Below are 19,445 nucleotides of genomic sequence, written 5' to 3'. Positions count from 1 at the left end.
AATTAAAATCTAATTTCTGGGCCCATCCCCCAGATATTGGGTTCAGTAGGTCTGGACTGGGACCAAGGGATCAGCATTTCTCACAAAGGATGTGTGAGGCTCGGGGCGCCTGGGTGGCTCAGTGGGTTAAGCCGCTGCCTTCGGCTCAGGTCATGATCTCAGGGTCCTGGGATCGAGTCTCGCATCGGGCTCTCTGCTTAGCGGGAAGCCTGCTTCCTCCTCTCTCTCTCTCTCTGCCTGCCTCTCTGCCTACTTGTGATCTCTCTCTGTCAAATAAATAAATAAAATCTTAAAAAAAAAAAAAAAAAAGAATGTGTGAGGCTCAGATGAGCCTTAGACCACACACTGAGAAATCTTGCTCCAAAGAATATTCTGGCATAGAAAAGAGTCTCGGATTTCCAGTTAGGAGGCCTGTGTTCGGGGCTCTACTTATTAGCTGTGTGGCCTTGGACAAGTGACTTAACCTCTCTGTGCCTGATGATGAAAATGATGATTTCTGACGGTGCATTTGTGGATTAGAGGCTTTCGAGAGAACAAGAGAAGGAGATGATAATGGGTGGTCATGTGTCTCTTTGCACATAAAGGGGAACATCTCCCCCCGTCCTCACCATAAAGGGGGACATCTCCCACCTTCCTCACCAACAGCAGTGTTCTTTGTCTTTGGGGCCACCAGCCTCCTCTGTGTACCTCCCATACTGAATTGAGTACAACCTTTGAGAGGCAGGAGGCAGCCCATACGTGTTGTTGGGGGACAGTCTGCTCTGTCACATGCCATGTCCCTAGGAAGTGAAAGGACCTTACATCATTTCTGGAAGGTGGGATAGGAGTGTGCATCAAAGGCAGGAAATTCCTGTACGAGTGCCCGCATGCCAGTCTTTGCTCTTGTAGGACTTTAGTAAGAGAGGAAGTCCGCTAGCACAGGGCCGGACACACAGAGGGCCCCGCATTCCTGGAAGCTTCTTCCCCTCTCTCCACATTCTCCCCATCCCCCACCCCATGCCCAGCCCAGGCTCTTCTGGAAGCAGTGACCTGCCTGACGCTTGTCTCTCCTGGTCCCTCACAGATGTCCTGGCGTCCACAATATCGCAGCTCCAAGTTCCGGAATGTCTACGGGAAGGTGGCCAACCGGGAGCACTGCTTCGATGGTATCCCCATCACCAAAAATGTGCACGATAACCACTTCTGTGCTGTCAACGCCCGCTTCCTGGCCATTGTCACCGAGAGCGCGGGAGGTGGCTCCTTCCTGGTCATCCCTCTGGAGCAGGTAGGACCCGCAGCTCCCTAGCCCTGGCTGCTGTCCGGAGAAGGGAGAAGCCTTCTTTGGTCACTCTTGCCTCCATTTCTCTCTGTGCCCTCCGCCCTTTTACTGTCTCATCATGTGTCCGGTGGCTGTGCCCTCCCCCGGGTTTTCCCAAGATTTGCCAGAAGAAGAGCAGGCCAGGATCCAGGAGACCTGAGATCTGTTCCCAAAACTTCCCCAAAGATTGCACTTGAACAAGTCACTTCCCTTCGGATACATGGGGTTCCCGTTAACACTAGGGATTGGAACATCTGATCTCCAGGTGATCTCCAAGACCAGGTCTTGCTCCACAATTTTGTGTCCTGGGTTGTCCTTTTTGGTGTGAAGCTGGAAGGGTTGAAGACCCAGCCATAGGGCCATGGGGGCATCTGCAGAAATGACACTCGCATTAAAAAACACTGTGAGCTCTCTCCACTGAGAGCCTAGGAATAATTCACCTTCCCTCTCATCCCCACTTCCTAGGTAAAGGTTTTCCCTCTTCTGTGGCTGCCTTTGTGAATATAGCAAATTAAATCTGCAAAGCCTAGATCATGAAATTTTGAAGCTCTGTGTTCAGGCAGTCCCTGGAGGCCCGTGGGAGGTCACGCGCCTCAGGGAAAGTGCTCGCTGTCAGTCTCGCTTGTTTATGGCTGAGCTCTCCCTTCCCGGCCTGACTCATCTCCACTCCCACCCTCCGCCAAACCAAACCGCTCAGGGGAGGAGGAGGTACAAGCGGAAGGAAGCCTTCGTTCTCGAAATCTACCGTCAGCTGGTGGTGGAGGATGGATTTTTCCAGTCTCTCCTGCCCACAGTGGGGGAACACGGATTTGGGAATGCCTCAGGCCATAGCCTCCCTCCCACCAAAGGGGGCACAGCCGCAGTGACACTGAGAGGTGTGAGGACAGAACCCAATGGGCAGAGAGGTCTGGTCTGAGGAGCCATGGCCTCGGTGGCAGGGTTCCAGCTGGCTCTGCCACTTGCCGCCACTGTGATCTCAGGCGAGTCACTTAACCTGTCTGCACCTGATCCTCCTGTAATGGTAAGACGAGGATGCTGAATCGTCCTCTGTCTACATGCACCATGTTGGCATGGAGTAGGACGATAGACATGGAAGCTCCTTTGAACCACATGGGATGTTAAAGATGTTTGGGTATTTTCCTGGAAACATCTATTAGCTCTGCTCATGGACTTTGCCTACAGATGCCCGCAGCAGCTCTAACACATTTGGAAGGATTCTGAAATATAGCTTGTCTCCCCTCTCAAACCAGATGGGCTCAGACACCTGTCTACCTCGGGGACTAACTAAGTTCCAACCCACGTCAGGTCCCCAGCCAAGTGTGGCTTGGTCCTTACAGGGGTTCAAGAACAGTGCCGGCACGCACTCCACCGTGTGGCTTTCCAAGGTCAATAGGCAGTACCTCATGCTGTAACAATTAATTCCAGATGTGTTAAAGGTCTAACCATTAAAAGAAAAGAGAAAGAAGAAAAAAGGAGAGAAGAAAAGAAAAAGAAAAGTTGCATGTATATTATAGGAAAAGAGAGGATTTTTTAAATCATGCAATGAGGAAAGTCTTTTTAAATAAGACAAGAATCCCAGAACCATAAAGGAAATGAGTAATAGATTACAACAATTTTTTTTAAAAGTAAAGTTTCTATACTACTATATTATTATTATACTACTACTATACAACGTATGTACTACTATACATGTAAGGCAACTTAAAAGCAAACCCCATAACTGATACAGACAAAAGACCCATGTTCAAAATAGCTAAGTATTCCAGAAAAATCTATTAGCAAAAGAACCCTGTAAAAAACAGGTAAAGGAGGGGTGCCTGGGTGGCTCAGTGGGTTAAGCCTCCACCTTCAGCTCAGGTCATGATCTCTGGGTCCTGGATCGAGCCCCGCATCGGGCTCTCTGCTCGGCAGGGAGCCGGCTTCCCCCTCTCTCTCTGCCTGCCTCTCTGCCTACTTGTGATCTCTGTCGGTCAAATAAATTAAAAAAAAAAAACAAAACGGGTAAAGGATATGAATAAACAGTTTACAGAAGATGAAAATAAGTCTTTTAGCCTACTAAAATAGGAAAAGATTTAAAAGACTAATTATCTTTGGTATTCCTGAGTGTGTGAGAGAACAGGTGTCCAAATACGTTCTTGGCGTATTTAAGGTACTTAAATTTGATGTATTTGATGTACATTTGATTTACATTGATGTATTTTATTTGATGTATTTACATCAAATTTATAGGTAACTTGGAAATAGCTATTAACATGTAAATGTACATGTCCACGGGCCTAGCAATTCCACTTCTAGGACTCTATCCAACAGAAATGTTCTCAAGGATACCCAAAATGTTTGTACCATTTTTCAGTACTCCATTTTTTTCCAATTTATTTTCTACAGAGATCAAATTTCTCTCTCAAGTTGCTTAAAAGTTTCTAAACTCTTCTCCTCGGTTTCTGTAATGGTACCAGAGAGTTTTATATTATCAGTAGCACTAGTCTAGAATGTGATCGGATTTTGTAAACACTTTAGGGACAGCAGGGAAAAGGGAATTTTTTTATAGAGTGTGAGACTCTGCGTAGAGAAAACAATGTATCCAAACTCATACATATAAAGCCAAGGCACACAGAGCCTTTCAACTTTATTTGTTCATATATTGTGACACATTGTGTTTGATTTGATTGCTAAGGAACAGGTAGTAATGGCTCATTCTACCAATTGGTTACTGTTAGTTTCTCTGAATCCAGTAGGTTTTCACTTTACATAAGTGCATGATGGTTTGTGCAGCCCTTTTATAATAATGAAAATTGGAAGCAACCTGCATGTCTATCAATAAGGAAATGAGGAGAGCATTAGGGAACATCCAAATAAAGGGATACTAAGCAGTCATCAAAATTGGTGATGTACAATGGTTGTTCCCAAGTGCTCAGCTCAGAATCAAAAGTATTGAGGATGCCAAAGGGCTTTTACTTGGATAAGTTCCGTATCAATATTTGGCATATTCAAAATAAAAAAGAAGGAATTTCAAAAATATCTATTTGTTAATTCATTTAAAATAACATTAGGGGTACCTGGGTGGCTCAGTCAGTTGAGCTTCCCACTCCTGATCTTGGCTCAGGTCATGATCTTGGGATTGGGGGATCTGGGCCCACTTTGGGCTTTGCACTTAGCATGGAACCTGTTTGAGATTCTCTCCCTCTCCCTGTGGCCCTCCCACTGCTCTCTCTGTCTCTCAAATAAATAAATAATATCTTAAATTTAATGAACCCATTTCATGTTCTCCCAAGAAACATTTTATGAAAAAAAACTATTTTCCAAAACACAAAAGAATTAATGAGAAGAAAGGCATTGCTTTACCCTTTTGCAAGTCTCTTTAAGTTAGTCTGGCTTAATAGAAGTTTTGCATGTTATATATGTGTATATTGGAAGATTTGCATGTTTTAACTTTTGCATTCGGCCTCTTTTAATAACAGGCACGTAGTCTCTGGAAACTTCACTCTATGCTCCTGAGAGAATGGCAGTGAAAAGGCAAATAACATCCCTGTATTATTAGAAAAATTGTTTCAACCCAACAGAATCCTTGAAAGTCTTAGGAATCCCCAGGGACCCCCAAACACACTTTGAGAACCACTGATACTGGGGAGCATTTCATGAGAGAAAATTTTATGACATACTGTTAAGTGAAACAAAAAGAAAAATATAATTAATCCCATCAGGAAATTTCTATCTGGGGCGCCTGGGTGGCTCAGTGGGTTACGTGTCAGACTCTTGGTTTCGGCTCAGGTCATGAGCTCTGGAGTCATGAGGTCAAGCCCTGTGCTGGGCTCCAAGCTCAGCTGGGAGTCGGCTTAAGATTCTTTTCCTCTGTCCCTCCCCTGCTCGTATGTGTGCTCTCTCTGGCTTTCTCTCTCTCTCTCAAATAAGTACATCTTTAAAAAAGAAAAAAAGGGAATTTCTATCTATCCATGTACCTATCCAGAAAAGACTTGTTGATATACACCTAAAGATAATAATGGTTATCTCTGAGTATTATTAGGATCAAGCAGGTTCTTTCATTTTCTTCTTTTTCCATAGCTATAGCTTCTCAGTTTTTTTTTTAGGTGAACCCTGAAGGTTTCATTTTTCAGAAAAAAACAATAAAAGCAATTTGTTGACGTAAAGATGGAATCCCTGAGGTTTGAGAGGCTGTGGGGAGGAACTCAGTTCAGCCCTCCATTACGTTTGTTGCAAATGTTTTCTCGAAGAGTTACACATGCTTAGGAGCTTGCTGGAGAAAAGGCTAACAAGACAGTGAGGGCGAAGGCTGGCAGTGGGTGGGTGGGTGAGACAACTCTTTTGTGGTGTTCACTTAGTTTGGGTGTCTGAGGCCATGTGGAGCAAGGTTCCACATCCACAGAATGGCTCCTTAGGAATCAGAGCCAACGTCCGCCGTCCCCTGCTGCACCAGCCACGGCTGTCAGTGTCCTGCCCATGGTGGCCACATCGAGCCTGCAGGCACAGCCCGGCTGGTCTGGGGGCAGGGCTTACCAACCAGAACAGTAACACCCAATTCAGAACCCTCCCATTATCGGACAGCAGTAGAGATGAGCTGTTTCACGTTGGCCAGTTTTCTAGGAAGAAGGTTCTCTTATTTTAGTGCCAGGTTCTTTTCCCTCAGTTTGATAGAAACCTTTCTACAAACCCAGGTTTCTCAGTACAAACACCAAAAAGATTTTGGCCCTTTCTTAGCAGATCCTAATCCCTGCTTTGAGCGCTGGTTATGAACTGTGGACTCCTGGGGACACACTTTGTCCCTACACTAAATGACTCTAGGCTGTTTTCCCCGAGCAACCGGAACCGTCTGCTGTTATTGTTCTTTTCCGAATGTTTTCCCTCTGCTATCAGGTGTCCTTCCCTTTTCCCTTCCTGCGTCTCTGAGAGGTTCGGGCCAAATGAGAATAGCACTACCTGGGACCCCCAGATCCCTGCCCCGAGACCGAGCCTTCTGAAGGGGACTCCAGCTGCCCCTTTGCTCAGGTTCCCTCAAAGCTGGCTTTGCCTAAGATTTCAATATCTGTGACGGAAAAGTTTTCTCCAGGCCAGAAGGCCCATCTGCAGCGACTCCCAACAACAGCCGTGCTGATGCTTTCTTTGCACAGTGCTCGCATCCAACCAAAAGCTGAGAGTCAGTCCTCTTGGGTGGCATTTCACAGTTGGGGAAACTGAGGCTGGGGAGACGGACCTTCCCTGGATCAGTGTGGGAGCTGGACCTGAGGCCAACTTCCTGCTTTCCGAAGCCACGGCTCTTTCTACCACCCCTGCCGCTGGTGAGCAGATCTGCTCTAGCTGGCCAGCCCGTCTCAAGACTTGCATTTGCCTTCCCTGGGGCTCTTGCTCGGGCTGCTGCGGGGAAGGCCCGAGCCTGTTGTTCCCCTAGTTAACATTCAGCCGCCAGCTCTCTCCTCTCTGGAGTGGAATGTTAAGCTGCAGATGGGGGAGCAATCATCACCCTGATTGCCTGGCACAGCTGGAGGAGCCTTATGAATATTCCAGAGACCAGGCACGGTGCCCAGAGGCCTGATTAACCACTTGGGCCTCCCCAGGTGCACCGCCCCTTTCCTACCGCACGCACTCCGCCCGGGCTGCCTGCCGCCTCCAGATCCGGGCTGCGGGAAGGCCAGAGTCTGGAAGCGGGGTCTTGCCCGCCGAAGCTTTAGGCAGCTACCCGGTAGCCCCACTGGCACCTGGAGGAAGAGGGATGAGACCTGGCCTGGACATCAGGAGGCTGGCTTGTCCCTGCAACCCAGCGGTTCTCAGTCCTGGCTGTGCGCTAGAATCAGCAGGACAGATTTTTTTTTTTTTTAAAGATTTTATTTATTTATTTGTCAGAGACAGAGGGAGAGAGAGCGAGTGAGCACAGGCAGACAAAGAGGCAGGCAGAGGCAGAGGGAGAAGCAGGCTCCCTGCCGAGCAAGGAGCCCGATGCGGGACTCGATCCCAGAACCCTGGGATCATGACCTGAGCCGAAGGCAGAGGCCTAACCAACTGAGCCGCCCAGGCTTCCCGCAGCAGGACAGATTTTGAAGTCTAATGTACTTGCTGCTTTTGAATCTCACCTCCAGTCCCATGATGAAGATGTAGAGTTGTTCTCTGCATTTTACAGATGAAGAAACAGAGGCTCGGAGGAGTCAAGGGACTCCTTCAAGATTGCACAGCATACACATGGCAGAATTTGAACTCAGGGCTCTCCCAGCAGCGGGCCTGCCCACGGAGCATTAGGCAGAGGCATGTCTGGAGATACGCCTTATATTGTCACTACGGTTGTTTGAATGTCTCCAAGGACTTCCTTGGATGTAAATTCCACAGTACTTTATGATCTCCTCTGATATGCTAACACCATTCGTCCATCCCTGCTGAAAGCCAGGAGAGTGGGTATTTCCTAAAGCCTGTGGGAAGCTTCCGCTCTGAAGGCCTGAAGCAGCAATTTCAGTCAGCAGGAAGAGATGGGAGAGGTGTTTTGGAGCAGGAAACCGGACAGGATGGCATCCTTCCTTCAGTCAGTGGGCATGGACTAAGGACCAGCCCCAGGCCCTTCTACCCCCTTGTGCAAGCCCTATGGCCTCCCTCTCCCCCTCCTATTGCCCACTGAGTCTCCGTGACCTGGTGGCAAAACACTTTCCCCTTGGACTTGGGTCTGAGATGCTGCATTCTCCTCCCCCAACCCAATCAGGGGGGCCTCTCTTGCTTTTTGGCTTGTCTTCAGTGTTCAAGGTTGGGAGATCTAACCGGAGTTGGGCAGGTGCTCCCTGTTCTCCCCAGCCCTGCAAGGGTGGGTGGTAGAGTGGAATGGGAGCAAAACTCCACAAGGCATCGCGGTGAAGACAGCAGAGCCCTGGAGCAGGAGAGCATCACAGGAGGGGTCTAAGAGATCAGACTCTAGACGCCAACAGACCTTGCTTGAATCTCTGCCTTGCCACTAAGTTGCTGTGTGATCTTAGGTGAGTCACCTAAGGTAAACCTTCCCATGCCTTAGTTTTCCCTTCTGCAAAATGATGGGGTTGGGCCACACGCTCTCTCCGGTTCAGTTTAGCTCTCGTGGTTTCTTCCCCTCTCACACCGTTTTGTTCAAATATGTCATCACCAGCATGCTGCTAGGCACTGCACAGAATACAAGAATGGCTCCTTCTCATCGCTCAAGGCCCACCTCAGACAAGGCCAGCTCCCCAAATCTTCCCCTATCCCAGTACCCATCCAGAGGCAGTCTGTGACTGTTGCTGCTAGGCTACTCCTTAAAGGTTTCATTGTGTCCTAAGTGGTTAGTGTATCCATCCATCCAACCATCCATCCATCCACCCACCCAACCATTCAACAGATGTTTATCGAGCACCTACTATGTCGCAGTCCCCGTTCCAAGACCAGGGATACAACAATAAACAAGATCAAGTGCAAACAAGACCAAAACCTCAGGAGTTTGCAGTTCAGGGAGTTGCTTTGATTGGCCTGAGAGCCCTGAGGGTGGGGAACATGTCTGAGTTGCGCCTGCACACAGTAGGTGCTCAGCAAGGCGGGGGGGGGGGCATTGGGTTGACCCGATGCCAGCTCCCGAGGTTCCCATGCCCCATCTCCCCAGCTGCAGTTTTCTCTTTGCTGGTCCTGGGATCCCCTCTCCTGCAGGCCCCAGGGACAGTGCAGTTTCCTCTCTGGGGGGCTTCCCAGCCTCAAGCTGGGTGGAGGGGAGGCTGTACCCTCCCCCTAGAGCCCTCAGAACATTATTGCCTGCCCAGCTGCTCTTATTCTGGAATCGACCCCAGAAGTTGGCAGGCCAGTTAGCTCCATGACTCACTGTACATTTGAGGCCTGATAATAAAAGAAGGACCAGAAATGAGTGCCCAGCTCAGCGCCGAAGGCTGTAATAAGACCAGACTTTCTGCTCTGCCGAAGCCTTTACTTCCATTCCAGATTTCTGGAACACTCCCTCTCCATCGCTCCCTGCCTCAGCCCTGAGCTCCTCAATCCTGCTGGCTCCCATGGAAAAGCCCCAAATCTCCATCCCTGCTCCCTTCTGCAGACAGGTCTCCCCCCTCTCTGGGGGGAATTCGGAATCTTTTCCACATCCATTTTTCAGATCTTTCCTCAATCGTTCTTTGTTCTTCAAGCTGCCTTCCGCTTGGTGCAATTTGCATCTCAAAGCCTGTGACAGCCGGAATGTACAGTAAGTGACTTTGGGAAAAGGGGGGGAGAACTGTGCTCCGAGGGAGAAGTCACAACTTCGTTCCATTTGTCTGAGGGCCGAGATTGACAGCCTTGCTTTGTGTTTTTCCCTTTTTTGGAAGAATGGGTGCTTATTTTTGAGAAAAGTGAAGGCGCGCTTTTCAGCAGACATGGAAGTGTCGCTCCCTTATTTTAGTTCATGGTTATGGGATGGAATCCTCTGGATTTGAGGTACAGGAGGCCAGGGAGGCAGCTAAACTGGTAGATATCTTGAGAGATCAAAGAATCCATCCCTCTGCCTTGGGTCAGGGCTTCTGCGGAGTTGTCTCCCCAGCTCCATTCCTAGCACAGCCTGTGAGGCTGTGAACTTGGGCCTTGGGCCCAACCCCCCCCCCCCCCCCCCGCCACCACCCCGACCCAGGCACTAGCCTGTGGGCCAGAGCAGTCACCCAGATTGCTGGATCTGCTCTCTGCTTTCCTTCTCAGACCTGGAGCCTCTTTAGAAATCCACCCCTTGGCTGGGACCCCCTGAGTGTGCACCCTCTCTGTGCCTTGCTTTCTCCATTTGCGAAATCATAATCATTCTCATGGCTCCTGGGGCCGCGGTGGTTAAACAGCACTCAGCGCATAGTTGAGCACACGGTGTATGTCCAGGAAATAGGAGCTTGGTGGGGACAAGGGGTTTTGCAACCTCCCTCCTCTTCCATGGTCCGTCTGGGCCCAGAAATAGCCTGTGGGCTCCCCAGCCTGCATCCAACAAGGAGGAGGCTTATCTCTGGCCTTCTTAGAACTGTCTGGCTGGCTACAGTCTCTGAGCGCTGTAGATAGGAAGGCACTCATAGCCCCGTCACTTGTGCCCCAAAGGGTCTGGGGCTGGCAATACAGGGGGCCGCTGATGGGACAGATGGGAATGCCTGCGGGAGGGGGAACTTGGGGAGGATTCTGGGCACACTTTGGTGACCAATTAGTGGTGAACTTTGTAGCCTGCTGCTTACCGAGAATCTACCTGTCTGCGAGGGTTAAATGTGATAAGGCGTGGAAAGGTACAGCCAGGGCTCAGAAAGTTGAGCTAATGGTTCTAATCCCCTTCTAGCTAACTTAGAGTTCTATCAGAACCGCTATCTTCCACTTCACATCACGGGGAGAAGAGGCACTGGGGGATGGGGATGAGCATCGGGACTGGGACAGGGGCTCTCTGGAGTCCAGCTGGCTCGGATCCGAGCTCAGGACAGCTGGGCAGGTGAGAGTTTGAGATTCTGGGCTCTGAGCCTGCCTGAGGCCTCAGAATCCCCATAGCCCCTTCCCGCCCCACCCCTGCCCATCTCCCCAACACCCCAGTTCCAGCCTCACTTTGAAAGGATGTCAGAGTTGGACCAGCCTCCAGTGATCACATGTTCTCGGCACCAAGCTGTACCCATGAGAAATCCTGGCCCCGAAGAGAAGCGACTTACTGAGGCTGCAGGGTGCCCCCAGACGCCCTTGGCGCCCTTTCCCAGGGGTCCTTGCCAGGCCCCTTGTCCAATATCAGACCTACCGAGGTGGGGACAGTTGCTTCCCTTCACCAGGGGAATTTGCCTTTGGTTAAGGTGAGGGTGAGATTTAAGAAGACCAAACCTTGAGACCCAAAGGGAAGTGTGGCTAGTAGGAGAATTTCAACCTCTGAGATCAGCTCACCCAGGGCAGCCATCCCCACACCCTGGAGAGAAACGTGTCTGTTCTCTGAGGTCTGTGGCGGTGAGGCTGCAGCATCTGGAGTCCCTCTATGGGCTCCCGACACTTCAGGGAGCAAAAGTGATACAGGGTACAGGCAGGACAGGGGAGTGGAACAAAGGTGGCCTGGCTGGAAACAGGGCATATCCCCAAGGGCCAATAGGGTCCTGAGGCCTTGGGCAAGACCCTTCCTAACTGGCCCTTCCCATGGCAACTTCCAGAACAATGAGTGTGTGTTTGCTGAGCCTGAGAAACTCCAAGCCCCCAAGTCCGATTTAGTGCTGGGGAAGTTTTCTGTTTAGGATGGCCTTCCTAAAGTCCCTGCGCCCATCTCCGTCCCAACGCTCTTAAAGGGCCAGGTCACCTTAAGGTGCAGGGATAGGTCATAGCATTCAGCCTCTTAAAACACAAGATAGGGACACCTGGGTGGCTTAGTTGGTTACGCATCTGCCTTCAGCTCAGGTCATGATCTCAGGGACCTGGACTGAGCCCCGCATTGGGCTCCCTGCTCAGTGGGGAATCTACTTCTCCCTCTCCCTCAGCCCCTCCTCCAGCTCATTCTCTCTTTCTCTCTCAAATAAGTAAAATCTTAAAAAAAAAAAAAAAATTAAGAGATGGTTTTTTGGCATTGGCATCCCATGGTGTTAGCTTGTCCTACCCCCCACTTTCTATTCCCCTCAGCCAAGACCTTGATTTTAGTTGCTAAGCAACCCATGCCCAAGTTTCCAAGTGGGTCATCTGTTAGGTGAACACAGGAGGGGGCAGGTAGGGACGACTGTGCTTAGAACCCTGCATTTTATAGATGAGGCCCAGAGAGGGCTAGGGACTTGGTCAAGGCTGCACAGCTAGTTGGTGCCCCATGTGTCAGAGGATCAGCTGGGGCCACAAATCCTTCAGAATCTCATTTTCCTGTGCCCCTCCCCCCACCAAGAGAAGCACCCAGGCAGCAGCAACACCTTAGGGACTTTCTGTGAGAAGCTTCCATCTACCCGGACAAGGAGGCAGAGGCCCAGTGATGAGGGAGGAAGGCTCCGGGATCATGTCCTGGATTCCAAACCCAGCTCTTGCCATTCACTAGCCATGGGCTTTGGGCTAATACCTCATATTCTGTGCCTCAGTTTCCTCAGTGGCAAAAGGGAAGAAATGCTAAGTCTCAACCCCAAGGCCATTGCAAGGATTCAGTGAGATGTCACATAAAGCCTGAAAGGGCACGTGGTGTGGGGCGTGCCCATGGGCTTCCCACGCATGGTGCCAGCCCCCTACCCTCCAGCTTACCTCTGTCTCCAGTGAATTCAGCCACAATCTTTTGTCTTCTGAGGTAACAGATGTGACACAAAAGTTGTCAAACTTTGGTTTTTAACACTGGAACATTTTGTCCAAATAAAACAGGTTCTTTTTTTAAAGATTTATTTATTTATGTGTGAGAGAGAGTGGGAGGAGGGGCAGAGGGAGAGGGAGAGAAGCAGACTCCTCTCTGAGCTCAGAGCCCGCGGTGGGACTCAATCTCATGACTCGTGAGATCATGACCTGAGCTGAAACCAAGAGACAGACACTCAACCAAAGGAGCCACCCAGGCACCCCAAATAAAACAGGTTCTTATCTGTAAGGGGGGGCAATCTGGATAAGCCCATGAACCCCTTCAGAGAATAACAATTTTAAATACGTAAAATAAAATAAATAGGATTAGAAAAGAACCAATTATGTTGAAATACAGTTATGAAAATGTATACCAGAACTGTGATATAGTATTCTCTGTGCTTTTATATTAACACATTAAATAACGTGATTAAAGCAGAGGGCCTAATAAGTTCCATAATTTCCAAGTAGTGCTGAGTGTAAACATTATTTCTGGACAGCAGTAACAGAATAATGTGATCTGAAAATATCTGTGATTATTGATGAAAAAGTCACAGGTTCGGCTAATCTTACTAGGATTTGTGGCCTACATTTATAAACAAAAGAAATATTAAATTTCAGTGAGAAGCTAGTGAAATTTCTCTCCTATCCAAGCTCACAGACCTAAAGGGTCTGTAAACCCAGATAAAGACCCCCAAAGTCACAGGTGGATGATTATTATACACAATCAGGATGAGGAGAACTGCTCTGCTGGAAGCTTGGTCCGAAGGACCAGTGGAACCCATCTGAGTACTTCCCCTTAAATCCTCAACTTTGCTGGCAGTGAGGAAACCTGTCTTCTCTGCCTAGTTCTCTGTGGACAAGTCCTTTTGCCTTTCTGGGCCTCAGTTTCCCCATCTGTAAAATGAGATGTTAGACCCGTTGTCTTCTAAGATCTTGTCGGGAGTCATGCCTCTTCCCTTCCCCAACAGGGTCCCCCAGAGACAAAGGCCTCAGAAGTGTGGGTCTGCAGGAGCCCCGGACCAGAGAGAGGGAACAGCTGGGGCCAGGCTGGCCAGCTCCCAATTGTTCAAAGCAGGAGGAGGAGGAGATGCGTGGTGCTCTCCAAAGCGACAGCTGGGTGAGCCTGGCTGGGGGCCTCATCCTCGCCTGCCATCTGTGCCTCCTTCCTGCAGTCCGCCAGCGGGGGGCGGGTGGGGGTGCGCATGGGGCCCGAGGCCAGGCAGCAACCTGGGTGGGAGGGGGAGGGGGCTGCCTGAGAAAGAGCCAGGGAAGAGCATGGTTGCTTACTGTTGGGTGCTTAACTCTTTCCACCCTCCCTTTTTCCACCCTGGTCTTAGAGAGAGTTCTGAAGAGGGGAAGATAGGCAGCCCTGGGTCCAATTAGGTTACTTCATGGCTGTGTGACTTCTGACAAGTTCCTTGACCTCTCTGAGCTTCATGTTCCTCCTTTGTGTGACAGACATCATTCCTAAAACTGCCCCTTGGGATCTGAAGGAGGTTTAAATGACATGGGATAGGTAAAGTACCCCAAAACAGCGCTGTCAGAGAAGGCCTGGGGGCTCAGTGCTGTAGGCCATCCCAAGAGGGCTTACACCTGAGACTGGAGAGTGCCTGCTGCTTGGAATGCAACCGGCAGGCCAGGATGAGGCCCTGGGCAAAGATGTATGACACACTCTCCTTGTCCCCAGGCACATGGGACTTAGCAGCCTAGGAGTGAGCTAGAGATCATTCACACTTTGATTCTGGTTCTTTCCCCCTCTGGACTACCCTTACTCACCTGTATTTGCAGACAGAACATCTTACCCATTTAGAATAACATCTCTCTATGTGTAAATGTTTATTTCCAGGTAGTAAAACCTTCACATAGTTTAAACTTCAAAAGCAATCAAGGGACATACAGTGAAGGATATGCCTCTCACACCTAGCTTCTGGTTGTCTTTTTTTTTTTTTTTTTTTAAGATTTATTTATTTATTTGAGTGTGTGTGTGTGTACATGCACAGGAGCAGGGAGGGGAGGGACGGAGGGGGAGAGAATCTCAAACAGATTCCCTGCTGAGCGCAGATAACCCGATCATCCCAAGACCCTGAGATCATGACCTGAGCCAAGATCAAGGGTCAGGCACGTAACCAGACTGAGCCATCCCGGCGCCCCCTAGCTTCCAGTTTTCGGTGGCGGCAACTGGTGTCTTTCCTGAATAAATGCCCAGAAATTGAATTGATGGTTCAAGAGATTTGCGATTTCTCCCAGGAAAGGCAGATGCATGCACACACACACACGCACACACATGCACGAGAATTTCTTCCTGACGTAGTAGTCAGAGGTTGTTTAACAGGGCATAGAAAGCAATAATCATAAAAACCACTGACCAGCTGGACTGTATCAAAATCAAAAACTTGCTCATCAAAAGAAACCATTAAGAAAGCAAAAAGGCAGACCACAGACATGAGGGCAATATGTTTGTGTATATTCCTGACAGAGGACTGGTGTCCGCAGTATATGACAGTGTTCATGCCGGCAGCAAATGAAAAGGTAAACCTTAGATGAGCATCATATAAAAGTAAATATCCAAAAAAGCCAACGAGCGTATGGAGACGTGCTACTTTGGGGGTAGTTTCAATTAGCATTTTTATTAAGACTGAGGCTAAACATCTCTTTACGTGTTTAGACCTATTGGTACTTCTTTGGGTCATGACTCACCAGGAAAATGCAGATTAAAACAGGTGTTCTTCCCATACACTCACTAGCACTGGCAAAATTTAAAAGACTGACAACCTCAATTGTTGATGAGGATGGGAGGGTGGCCGTGGAACTGCCCTGCTTTGCTGGTGGGGATGTAAGATGTTCCAGCCACTTTAGAAAACTGTTCCGAATCTCTAATATAGTGGAACAAATGTCTACCCAAGCCATCCCACTCACAGCTTTATTCCCAAGAAAAATGACTACTTATGTCCACAAGAAAAGACTTGTCAAGGAATGTTCTTAGCAGCTTTATTCATAATAATCCCAAACTAGAAACAACCCAAATGTCCATCAGCAGGATAAACAAACTGTATCTACCGATACATAAAATGGAATAGTATGCAGCAGTAAAAAGGAGTAACTACTGATACCCACAGCAACATGTGAATCTTTAAAACACGTTGAGCCAGGAGTGCCTGGGGGCGGGGGAGGGGGGCGGGCTCAGTCTCTTAAGTGTCTGCCTTGGGCTCAGGTCATGATCTCAGGGTCCTGGGATCGGGCCCCACATTGAGCTCCCTGCTCAGTGGGGAGCCTGCTTCTCCTTCTACCTGATGGTCCCCCTGCTTGTGCACTCTCTTTTTATGACAAACAAATAAATAAAATCTTTAAAAATAATAATAATAAATAAAACACATTGAGCCAAAGAAGCCAGACACAAAATGGTACACATTGTATGAATCTGCTTATTGGAAGCTCAAGAACAGGCAAAATGATTTATGATGATGGGAGTGAGAATAGTGATTGCATTTTGGGTTGGCACAAAAAAACTTTTAGAGTGATGGAAATGTTCTAGTTCTTGATTGTGGTGATAGTCGCATGGTAGTACACATATGTAGAAATTCGATGATTTGTATAGCTAAGATTTCTGTATTTTGTTGGGTATAAGTATTCCTTAGTTAAAATTCACAAATTAGGGAGAAAGGTGATGTGCCTTTGAAATTTCCATAGATATTGACACAACGGTCTTCCACTGAGGTTGTAACAATGTACATTCTCACCAGCAAAGTATAAATGTGCCTGTTTTCTTGACCCCTTAAAGATGGAGTCTTGCTGTGCTTTTAAATTTTTTGCTAAGATGGTGTGTGGGAAACTGTCTCGGAGTGGTTTCAAGTAGCGTTTCTATTAAAAATGAAGCTGGGATATCTTTATGTGTTTAAAGTCTATCTGCATTTCCGTTCTGTGTGAATTATCTATCCATTTCCTTCATCTGTTTTTCTCCAGGATCATTGATTGTTTTACTGGTTGAAAAAGCTCTTTATGTATTAGGGAAATTAACCCTTTATTTGGGATATAAGTTGCAACTATATTTTTCAATGCAGATTTCTTCTTTTAAATCTCAAGAAGTCTAATTTACCAGTCTGTCCCTCTAGATTTAGGACCATGGTTAGAAAAGCCTTTCTTTCTCTGAGATTATACGGTAGTTTTCTCACTAGGCCTTCCTGTACTTTTATAATTTCATCTTTATATTAAAATCTTTGATACATTTAAATTTACCTTGGTATAAAGTATGATGTATAGATTCATCTTTTTTTTTTTTTTTTAATATGGCTCTCTGGTTGTCTTAATACAACTTAGTGAGTCCTCTGTCTTTCAAATCATCTGATGGGAGAAGCAGTCTTTGCGACATTCAGCATTTCTGTTTGTATTTGGGTTTATTTATGGATCTTTTCTACTGATCTCTCTATTCAGGTACCAGTACAATAATGCCATGTCACTAAGGCTCTATAATGTGTTATAATATCTATAAGGCTGGTCATGTGACTCATCATTTTTCTCAAACATTAGCTGCCTCTTCTTGCTTCTTATTTTAATATTTAATTTTAGAATCTGCTTATATAGATATGAAACGAGACCCTCTTGTTTTTATTGGGATTATGTTGAATGCATAGAATAAATTAAAGAGAGTGGACAAGCCTTTGATGTTGAGTCTGTGATTATAGTTTTACTTATCCTGGTCCTTTATGTCCTTTTGTAGGAAGTTAAAAATTTCCTCCATATAGATCTTAACGTGTTTCTTGTTATCTGTATTTGCTGCTTTGCTGGGGTATCATATACTGCTGCTTTCCATTATATATGTGAATTGGTGACTATATATTGGAAAGCCGTTGGCCATTCTATGTTAATTTTTTATGTCACCATGTTACTGGATTCACTAATTGTTGCTAGTACTTTTTCAGTGTTTTCTGTTAGCTGTTCTGGGGATACTATCTTATCATTTGCAAGTGGTTCTAGTTTCACCTCTTTACTTACAATTTTCTGGTACCTTTTCTTTTCTGATTGCATTGGATACCACCTCTAAGGAAATGGTCAGCAATAGTGCTGTCTTATTTCTAACTTTGATGGCCCTACCTCACTTGTTTACCCAGTAAATACATGAAGTTGAGAAAGATAACTTCCTTCCATCAACATTTTATTATGAAACTTTGTAAACAGACCATAAAGCTTAACTAATTTTGCAGAGAATATCCCCCAGCTTGTACTGTCAACAGCGCACTGCACTTGCCAATGGTGGGGCCCTATTTGTTTGAGGCAGGGAAGGGACTTCAGACAGAGAATTCCTCGGAGACATTCTGTGTAGCCAGACCAGGACTTGGCATGTCCTATGCCATCACGTGATGCTCTGATGTACAATTACTGATAATGAGGCCCCAGACCACTTAGTGCTCTGCCCAAGATGTCACACAAGCCTCAGAAGTAGAGGGGAAGGCCACCTGGGTGGCTCCTTTGGTTGTGTCTGACTCTTGGTTTTGGCTCGGGTCATGATCTCAGGATCATGGGACCAAGCCCTGCATTGGGCTCCACACTCAGTGGGGAGTCTGCTTGAGATTCTCTCTCTTCCCATTGACCTCTGCCCCTCCCCCTGTTCTCTTTCTCTCTCTCTCTCTCTCTCTAAAATAAATAAATAAATCTTAAAAAAAAAAAAAAAGAAGAAGAAGAAGAGGAAGAAGAGGGGAGTTCAGATGTCAGGACACGAAGTGGGTGAGTTGGTGCTCAGGTGAAAGCAGGCGAAGGATGACCACCTCTCCCACCCGCCCATCCCCCCCAGCATTCTGAACTTCTGCAGGACCCGGAGAATGCAGACAGCATTCCAAGAGACACCCTCTTTCCTGACAGCTGGTGGGGATTTCCTTTTTTCCTTCCTTTCTGTCTCCTACTCCTGCCTAGCTTACCCCTTTTAGCAGAGCCCCAGACAAAGGAAGGGAAGTGGGCTAAGAAGGGACTTCCCTCCTGCTCTGAATGACATCTTCCTGGACAGCTGGAGTGGGCAGCAAGGTGGGGGTGCTGGGGGCTGGGGAACGGTAAGGAAGGGATCCAGGGAGCCTTGTGCTGGCCCAGGCTGTCATTTTTATTTATAATATTGCAGTCCCCTCCTTGAATATAAGTAAGTAAATAAATAAGTAAATAAAATTCATGTATAAATTTATCTTTTCTATATGTAATTTATATATATAAATATACACTTCCATATACATATATATGTATACACACACAGGTGTCCAGTCAGATAGACTTGAGTTCAAATCTTGTCACTGCCAGAAACTAGCTGTGTGACCTTGGGCCACTTACGATTCTCACTCCTCCTCGGGGCAGTGAGAAGACCTGCAGTCCCAGGGGAAGGGCTAGTCTGCACCTGCCAGAGGGAAGCCCTTGGCAAGTGGGCACTGAATGTTCCTCTCCCCAGCCTTGCCCCTCCCCCCCTCCCCCCCCCTGTGAAATCTCCCCACGTCTCTCCTCCCTTTCCCGGTAAAGCCGACACCTGTCCTGGCTCCACAGAGTCTCCCCACCCTCCACGTCCAACCGCCATCCCACTCCTGAGCTGGTCTTGGTCTTTCCAACCCCCGTGCCCTTCTCCCTCCTTCCCACACAGCTTCAGGGCACCACCTAGGGGAAGCCCCCTCCAGAGCCACCATGCTTCTTCCTCTGGTGGGCCAACAGAGGCTGTTCACACACGTGTGACCTCGCTCTGTGGTCACACCTGTTCCTGCTACACTCGCTGGGCTCCTCAGGGCTGGGGACAATGTCCACTCATCCTTCTATTCCCAACACCCAGGGTTCTGCGAGGACACTGGACCAGGATCTTTGGGGACCAAGAAACATTTTGAGGGATGGTGACAAGTCTTGGCCAAAGCCCCATGTCTGCTGGACTGTGAGCTTTGAATTTAAG

At 47.9% G+C, this 19,445-nt stretch overlaps 1 protein-coding gene across 3 annotated transcripts in view; it reads left to right on the top strand.

Moving 5' to 3' along the window:
- CORO2B (coronin 2B) overlaps positions 1–19,445 on the top strand; it is a 128,584-nt gene that overhangs the window by 66,027 nt on the left and 43,112 nt on the right. For all 3 annotated transcript variants that reach the window (XM_082736975.1, XM_082736974.1, XM_082736976.1), the window contains exon 2: positions 1,064–1,264. In XM_082736975.1, coding sequence (XP_082593101.1) covers positions 1,064–1,264 — 201 coding nt within the window. The remainder of the gene's footprint in view (positions 1–1,063; positions 1,265–19,445) is intronic.

Source organism: Mustela nivalis, assembly GCF_964662115.1.
Source record: "Mustela nivalis genome assembly, chromosome: 6".
In the NCBI taxonomy this organism is placed as follows: domain Eukaryota; kingdom Metazoa; phylum Chordata; class Mammalia; order Carnivora; family Mustelidae; genus Mustela; species Mustela nivalis.
Note: the sequence above shows the minus strand (reverse complement) of the source record. Positions and strands in the feature narration are given on the sequence as shown.